General features: G+C 46.8%; 1 protein-coding gene across 1 annotated transcript; it reads right to left on the bottom strand.

The window, feature by feature from the left end:
• Window positions 1-247: 247 nt before the first annotated feature.
• LOC119313104 lies at window positions 248-1366 on the bottom strand. Its single transcript, XM_037588912.1, has one exon. The coding sequence runs from the start codon at window positions 1364-1366 to the stop codon at window positions 248-250; it is 1119 nt and encodes a 372-aa protein (XP_037444809.1).
• Between the last annotated feature and the right edge of the window lie 8052 nt (window positions 1367-9418).

Here is a 9418-nt window from a genome sequence, read left to right as displayed (position 1 = left end):
ATTGTTGGGCATGGAACTTCCAATTTCCCATAACCCCATTACAACAATGACGACGACGATGGCAGCGATAAGAGCAACATTATATTAGACACCGGCCGGCTCTAATTATACTGATGGGAAACTGATCGAGATCGGAACTACTAGCAACGGGAATCTACTCCATCAAGTCTCAGATTGAACCTGCTGATCGAAATAAATCTTGATGATGTCTCAAAATGCATGAACCTGCTGTCTTGGCTTGGCTATCTCAATGAAGGTACCAAATGCAGGGCGAGCTGTCGGAGGGAGGCGAGCATGGCAGGCAGCGCTTGATTTCCTGACGGGAGCAACACCAGGCGCCGGTGTCCACGCAGGGATACACTTTGTGCTGAAGGACGCTGCGCGGACCCCTAGGGTAGACGTCGTCGAGGAAGTAGATGTAGCACGGGCTGCTGGCGTGCCCAGTGTCGAATGCCTTGGAGCAGCTGCGGCCGACGAAGAGCAGCCGCCCGCTCATCGGGTAGGAGCGCCAGGAAGCCGACCGTCCGTCCTGTTCCTTGTGTAGGCTGAAGACCTCGAAGCGCAACGTGGCGCCGCCTCTCGCCGGCGCGACCAACCTCTTCACCATCAGCAGATGGGCGCCGGAGGCGGAGGGCAAGAGGTAGCGGGATACGGCCTCCCCGGGCGCCGTCGGGGTCGTTGGATGACCATAGACGAGATGTCGAATGGTAAGAGAGGCGCCGTCTCCGTCGGCGGTTTCCGGCTTGTAGCACACGAGCAGATCCCGGGGGGTGACGGCCCAGAACCATCCGTCTTGGTACGCCAGGTCTTGGGCGTCGCACGGAACGAGCGTCCCCGTCGGCGCCCGCAACCAGCAGTCGATGCCCGGCCGCCAGAACGCCAAGGTGGTCGGGCCTGACGTTAGGGCAGCGACGACGCAGTCGCCAGACGATGGCGGGGCGGACATGGCGGCTACGCGGACTACTATTGGGCACTTAAGGACGCCGGGATACAGGGGGATGCGCACGCGGTCCGGGAGGGGAACGCGCTCGCCGGACCGGAGGTTGAGCAGGGCGTGGGCGCGCCAGTGGCGTTGCGCGACCACGAACCAGCCGCCGGGAAAGGAGCCGCAGAAACGCGCCCCGTGGACCTCGCCGGGGATGGCCGGGCGCGGATGGTCTAAGCCGCCCAAGATCCGGTAGCAGGAGATGCCGGCGGTGGAGGGCGTGAGGAGCCAGGGAAGCGTGGGCGGGTCATCCAGCGCAACGCGCCGCCAGTGCTTGCAGGCGGTGGAGGCCCTGACGCGGTCGGCGAGGCATGCGATTAGGAGGAAGATACGGCTGAGGAGGTCCTGCTGAAGGCTCGACCAGTCCGCTGCCGCCGCCATGGCAGGCCCGGGTTTCTAGGTTCAGATGTTGTTTGGACAATGGACTAGAAATGAGGAGGGATGGGACTATGAGAGTGTGAAGGGGATCCCGATTTAGGGCATCTCCAGCCGCGTCCCGAGGAAGGCCTCCCCAGGCGATTTTTACGCGCCCGCGCCGAAAAAACGGCCCAGTCACGCCCCCAGGAGCCCGATTTTCGCCGGCTTGGGCCGAAAACAGCGCCGGCGGACCCAGCCCGAACCCGGCGCGCTGGGGGGCGCCCGGGGCGCCGGGGCGAGCTGTTTTGGCGCGAAAAAGACGCGGGCCAGCCGCGTCAGCGACTCGGCGCCTTGTCTTCACCCAACGGCCTCGGTTCCCGCGGGGAATCAATGGCAAGGCTGCCGCCGGTCAGCCTTGCCATTGATTCCTCACGGGCGGCGCTTCACGGGGCGGCGCGCCGACGCCTCCCTTCCCTCACACGCGTACACACGGGCGCGGCCCGGCTATAAAAGCCAGCGGCCTCCACTCGCCTGTGCCCAGACCAGTCCCCCCTCGCCGCCGTCCAACCCCTCCCTCTCCCTGCCTCTCCCGAGCGCCGCCCTCCTGCCCCTCCCTCTACCTCTCCCGAGCCCATCCCGCCCCGCCGTCGCCATGGCAGAACGCTTCCCCGGAGACGAGGCAGCGGCCAACGGCTTCGGCCGCCGTTCGCTCCGCGAACAGGAGTCATGGCTCCTGTTCCAGGCGAACATCCCGGCGCCGCCGGACATGCGTGCCGGGCCATCGGGGTGGAGGCTCAGCGCCGGGGGAGTACCCATTCCCCCGTTGCCCGACGCCGTGGCGAAGCCGAAGTACTTCGCCGAGTACTGCGCCGCTTCGAAGAGCGCCGACGCGGCCGCGATGAAGACGGGGTCGTCGTCCTACGCGACAGCGACGACGACGACGACGACGCGCCGCCGCCAGTCCGCCATGGCGACGCCGGGTCCAGCAGGGGCGCCCGCGTCAAGGAGGAGAAGGCCGACGACGACGACGATGGTGGCGACGACTTCAACCCCTTTCTTTTTTAGATTAGGTCAATGTCATGAAAATGGCGAATTTCGCCGAAATTTGCCATGTTTAGCCGAAATTTAACTAGTTTTTATCATAACTTCGTCGAACGTCTCATCTTTTTTTAATACGCGCCTAGGGGCGGCCCTGGGGGCCGACTCGCCCCCAGGGCCATTTTTTGCGCCGGCTCACTCCCAGGCGGCGCTTTTTGACGCCTCCTGGGGGGCCAACGGCTGGAGATGCCCTTATAGATTCAGTTTTAACCTGGCGGCTGGGACAATCCCGAGATAGAAAACTGAACCCTAACAGTTTGGCCCCTGAAAATCCCTTTTATTACACCCATTTCCTAATTAGAAGGTTTTTTGCAGCTATCTCAAAATATGGGAAAACTACACATATTGTGGCTGCTTTGCATTTTTCGAGAAAGGAAATATATTAATATCGCGAAGATACCAATTATACCCGGCCTCTGTACCAACAAGATGTCCAAAGACATCAAAGATACACACAGCCAAAAAAAACAAGAAAGAAGAAAAGAAGAAAAAAGCCCTGCCATGGTGATCAGTGACCAGCAACAAAAACCCTCTAGCCACCACCAAAGACAACGCCCGACTTACAAAAAAGGTTCCCGAAAAGCAACGCCTTCAAGAAGGAAACAATGCATAAGCGTTGTCGTTGCCTGATCGAAGATCTTGAGTTTTCACCCTGGAGAAAGTCCAAGTTCACCAAAGAAACAATGCCTTCAACAAGGTCATTGCCAGGTACAACCAATGAAGGCCAGATCTTAGGTTTTCACCGTGGGAATCGAGACTCGGTACTCGAGGAGCACCACCAAAATTGCAAACCTCTAGTGCCGCCGCCCCCGCTTGCCAAGGCCGCTGTTGCAATCCACCAAATACCTAGCACACAGTCTTCACCGCATCCAGTACATCTTTTCGCCAACGCTTCAAGACCTCCAATCGCAGCCGCCATGACTTTCTCCAGCTCTATCAACGCCTTGGAAATCTTGACTTAGACATGTCCCACGACTTCGATAATAAAGCGAAGCTTCGCGTCGCGCCCTTTCGAAGCCGTGTTGGCTGATAATATAAGCACGCGCAACCGGAGCCTTTTCGATCTGGATCTCTAGGGCGACATTCGCCAATCTGTATAGATCTCTGACAGGGAAGACCGGAACGTGTCAGCGGCCAGATCGAAAAGGTCGATGTTCGACAGGAAGATACCATGATGGACGAAAATTGCTAGGGCCAAACCACCACAGCCACAATTGCAGCCGCAACAGCCGAAGTAGCGCACCGCAGATCAATGCCATGAGGGCTGACCCCATGACGTATAGCCTGCCATGCATCCGACCAAGTTCGAGAACCACAACGTCATCCAATCTGGGTCGTGCCCAAATCCAGCAAACACTGCAGCCCCAACCGCACAACACCGACGCCGCGGATGCCACGCCGCCGATAGCCGCCACGCACACCGTGGCTGCTTTGCATACATAAATTAAATTCATAGCCAGAGAAGAACAGCAGGAATACTCTTCTCTCTACATTTTCGTGAGTTAAAACTCCATCATATTACGTTCTCTATCAACTTCTACGGTCCCCCCCGTGTGTCTCATGTCTTGTAGCTTGTGAATTTTTTTTTTGCGGGGGTTGTAGCTTGTGAATGTTGATATAGGTAACTAAGAGTTGAAGCACTTAGCTAGCAGGTTTGACGTTCATGAAAAACATAAGCAAAAGAACATGAAGATCGATACACAGGAGCAGAAAGTTCCATGTTAGCTTCGGTAAAAAGTGCGCTTGCTGGATGGTACTACGAAGAAAAGATCTTTCACCTTGGCTAGAGGAAACTTATTTAATAGGAATTTTTTATATAATATAACATGAAGTAACTTCATTAGTTTGATGCCACAAAAATATTCTAATGGTTGGCGTGAGCATTGCACATTCACTTAGAACAAGGAAGCAGAGTACATGTTCAAAGTATATACATGCACAAGGAATCAGAAGAGATTAGCCATTGTCGTCAACCACAAGCCTCCTAGTCCAAAACATTCTGGTGCGGAGCACCCCCATGGACATCACCATTGGATCCTACATCAACATCCAAGCGCCAAGTGGACTGATGACTAGAGCACGTGCACATGACATTGAAACCGAGGTGAACTCAGCTCATCTTTGAACTACCTTTAAAATATGAGACACGGTTACTACCTCAAACGAAGACCCTATGTATACTCAGGTACCCAGGTGTTAACTAAAGGTCCTATATTAATACCGGTTGGTGTTACCAATCGGGACTAAAGGTCCTTCATAGGCTAGTTCAAAAGGAAAGCATCCCATCCAAAGTCACATGTGTTGTGTAGGTGGGGTGGTAAGCTATGCGCGAGGCAATACGTGAGGTCTTGAGTTTGAATCCCATGAGTTGCATTGGTGGGAGGATTATTTCTTTTAGCCTGAAGGACCTCTTACCAACCGGGACTAATGCCCTGTTTTCCACTAGTGAGCCTGGACAAAACAACTCTTTGGATGGCCATCTGGCCTCAACCTCTGACCCAGTCCAGAGGGAAGATCTACATCTCAAGTCCTCGACTCCTATTAGGGATTGGGAAGAACTACCTGCTATCTATTTCCTCTTGTTAATTTCAGATATATGTGTATCTTACCATAATTTTCTTGGACGACACATGTGTGATGTGGATCGAATCACGAGTTGCATTGGTGGGAGGATTATTTCTTTTAGCCCAAGGACCTCTTACCAACCGGGACTAATGCCCCGTTTTCCACTAGTGAGCCTGGACAAAACAACTCTTTGGATGGCCATCTGGCCTCAACGTCCAACCCAGTCTAGAGGGAAGATCTACATCTCAAGTCCTCGACTCCCATTACGGATTGGGAAGAACTACCTACTATCTATTTCCTCTTGTTAGTTTCAGATATATGTCTATCTTACCATAATTTTCTTGTACGACACATGTGTGATGTGGATCTTGTTCTTGTGTGCTTTGAAGAGGGGGCAAACTGGGACTTGGTCCTACATTATAAACAAATGTACGTGATCTATTTTTTTGAAAAATCTTCATGAAATTCAGAAAAAATGTTTTGTACCATTCAATGTATGTTGCTTTTTTTCAAAAAGTTTCAAAATATGTTTAAGGCATTTCAAAAGAATGTTTATACGATGTGAATTTTATTTTACTTAGTTTAAGAAAATGTTTTGTATCATCCAAATAAATGTTTCAACATGAATTTGGAAAACATTTAGCACCTATCCAAAAAAAATATTTGAAAAAAGTTAATCTGTATTTAAAATAGGTAAATGCATACAAAAAATCTTCTATATGTATTACCGAAAATGCAAAATTTGTATGAAAAAATACACATCAAAACATATATCTAAAAAATGTTAAATGTGTATAAATGTTCCAGATGTATACAAAGAATGTAGACATGTCTTGAAAAAACGGAAGAAAAAACAAAGAGAACCAGTAAAACTGAAAAAGAAGTAAAGAAAACTGAATATAAAAAAGAAAAACCAGAGAAAATAAAAACACCACTACCAACAGTGAAATCCTCAATAAAAACTACAGGAAAAACACTCCATAGCTACAGTACTAGGGCAGCCAGTAGCTTCGCGCCAGAGGCGTGCCGGACCTACATCTCGCAGCTGGCAAGAAATAGGCCTGGCTAAAATGGCCTACATTCGCATGGGAAATCAAAACAGAATTGGCCCATTCTGGCGAGCACAGCTCATGCCACACATAACAAGATTCGACGTTCCTTAAAAAAACAAGTTCCGACATGTGTCAGCAAGTTGATCTATCTCACTTGATGGAGCGGCACTCAAGTCTTCACGGAGATGGGTGTGGGCACTGTCGTAGCCAGGTTCCTCCTCGAAAAGTAAAATTGCGCGGTTTCGCTAGGTACCGGCAAGGTGATGTCCAAGTATCATTGTATTGCATTTTTTTCTGGATTTCCTACCTTTACTCTCTCTCTCTCTCTCTTCAACAGCTGGCCCCCACCAGTGTACTTTGCATGCATGAGGATTGTGCGAAAGAATCATCCTCCCTTCTCCCATACAATATATCCAAGCATTTCTTTCTTCTTGGATAATTTAAAACACACATATCTTTCAAACCATATATTCATTTTTTGAAACTTTTTTTGAACTCCTCGCGTTAAAACCTTTAAAATGAGACCAGTCTTCTATATTTTTCGACCACATTTAAATTCTAACATATATTTCACATTTCAAAAATAATCAGTTTCACAAAAATACATTATAATTTCACTTTTTGTAGTACTCACTATTGCACAATTCAAAATGTATGATCCACTATATTTTACATTTCACTGCTCTGTTTTGCGAAAATCACATCTATTTGCAATTTCACATTTTTGAAAAACTTATTTCACTCTTTTCAAAAAATTGGTTTCACATTGATACATTATAATTTTACTTTTCGTGGTTACTATTTCACAATGCAGAACCTAAATTTTACATTTCACTGCCCCGTTTCACAAAAATCACATCTATTTTAATTACAAACTTTTAAAATAACATTTTCACTCTTTAAAAAAATCAGTTTCACATTGATACATTATAATTTCACTTCTTCTGGTACTAATTCACAATCAGAACCTACATTATACATTTCACTGCCCTGTTTCACAAAAATCATATTTATTTCAATTACACATTTTTTAAGTAACATATTTCACTCTTTTCTAAAAAAATCAGTTTCACATTAATACATTATAATTTCACCATTTCTGGTTACTATTTCACAATCAGAACCTACATTTTACATTTCACTCTCATGTTTCACAAAAAAATCACATTTATATCAATTGCACATTTTTCAAATAAGATTTTCACTCTTTTGAAAATAAATTGTTACACATTTTTACATAATCAATTTCATAAAGTTGGCATTTCAGTTTCATATTTGTGATAAGTAGGTTCCTGTGAAATAGGTTGGGTTAACATATTTCTATTGAAATAGTTTTTTTTTCCAAAAAATCCAGTGAAATAGGTTTGTTTCACACATGGAAATTTAAATGTGTTTAAAATGTATCCAAGATTGGCCTTGTTTAAAAGGCCTGGCGTCAGGAGTTCAAATATAAAAAAAACATAAAGGAACTTATGGTTTACAAGATATGGATGATTTAATTTCATAAAGGTGAAATAAAAGGGTGGATTTAAGAGAAGAGAGAGTGTGTGAGTAGACTGTCACATTCCTACCATGCATGCCTATCAATGACAGAATTGCAGGGTCCACTAGCTGTATTTGGAGATGTATATATAGTGTATAGCAGAAATGAGAATAAAGTGGTCCCAGCAGCACGCATCTTGACGCGCGCATTGGATGGCGGATTCCTCGCCGCTAGGTGACGGAACCGCCAAAAAGGACTTTGCGGGTTCCTCCTATGCTCGGGCCAGCAATGTATATACAGTAGCCACAATAGCTACAGTGCGCTGCTATAGCTACAGTCCACGATAAAACCACATCACACGCCCTAGGCCATGGCTTAGCAGCCCTGGGTCTGGTTACACCCCTGGGCATGGTTATATGCATCATTTTTGTTAGGAAAGTGTGCGATAAGTATTGATCAATATCATCTCTTCTATCATGCGAAAGTATATGCTGCAGAATCATGTGATCATTCTATTTCTATGTTTCGTTTCCTCTTGGAAAACAAGAAGAACAAATAGGCTGAACCTTTCATGAAATGAGGAGTTCAATGTCAATCACATGAGGAACAGAAGGAATTCCATGATGCCCAACTTATATATATACCCCTGTTCAGGTCTAGCTTGTTCAAGACTTATTCACGGATGCCAAATCAATCAACCAACTACTCTGAGATATTGGAGAAAAGCAAGACATGGTGAGCCAGTGTTCGTAGCCTAAAGGTTATTCTGTCGTGGCATTTCAAATCTTTAGATAGAAGATGCAACCACATGCCACGGAATGCTTGTTGCACATATGATATTTACTCGGCAGTTCAAATATTGGGATTGCCGGTGTCTTCCTCTGCAGATTGGTGGTGTACTCCTACGCTCACATAGACACAGCAGCAGATGTATTTACATGCCTACTAGCTTTAGAATTGGTCGTCAGCAGATTGAACATTTGGGTTTGGTTGTGAGTATGGTGTGATTAAGTTAGTACAAATGAGAATTTTGAAGACTCGTTATGCGTCCACTAATGTGATTGCCTTTTGTGTTCTCTCCCACACTTGGGAGTCATCAACTGGAAGTTCGAGAGACCTGATGGATAGAAAAGAAAACAACTTTAAACTAGGGAGTATGATTAAAAATGTTATATAAATATTTACTGAACAGATTGTCGTAAATTGTAAATGTGTCTCATATCTCATTCATTTTACTTGCACAAGTAAGTAAGTACACATGACGAGAGTGCTTGCGATGTACCATGTGGTTAAACAGCAAGGTTCACATTCAGATATACAACAACGCAAATATTATTGTTTTAGGCTCATGAGGTAGTTGTCCCAGTCCATTGGGGATCAAACCCCAGGTTGGACACCCCGTATGTCTCATTAAGTAGAATATGCTGTCAGTCTTCAGTGGGACCTTAAACATCACGCAAATGGGTGGGCAATGACTTGACAGTTTAGGTTGCGTGCTTCGCTTCATGATTCCTAGTGTAGTTGGGCTATTCCGGTGTGTCAATATGATGTTATTTTTACAAGTCATTCAAATCGGGTATTCTTCAGGTGGGCCAGATTTAGTCATGCAAGCGGACGCGTTCGCATGGTCCGCATATGCTAGCATGCAGCCTAGAGAAACTAATTTGGTCTGTTTCCCTTTAGTTAACATGCTACTCTAATAATCATAACGGATGCGGATGATGCGAACGCGAACGCCTGCATGCCTACACAGATTGTTGTGATCGTGGACAGGACACTTTTATGAAAAAGTGTGGCTAGGTCTTAGTAGACTGAGATTTAGCCAAGTCTCAGTTAAGTGACATAACATGTAAGAGAGAGAAAAACTGGAAAAAAATC

The sequence above is a fragment of the Triticum dicoccoides genome, chromosome 5B (genome assembly GCF_002162155.2).
Source record: "Triticum dicoccoides isolate Atlit2015 ecotype Zavitan chromosome 5B, WEW_v2.0, whole genome shotgun sequence".
Classification (NCBI taxonomy): Eukaryota; Viridiplantae; Streptophyta; class Magnoliopsida; order Poales; family Poaceae; genus Triticum; species Triticum dicoccoides.
The sequence above is the reverse complement of the archived record's forward strand: the minus strand, read 5'-3'. Positions and strand labels throughout refer to the sequence as shown.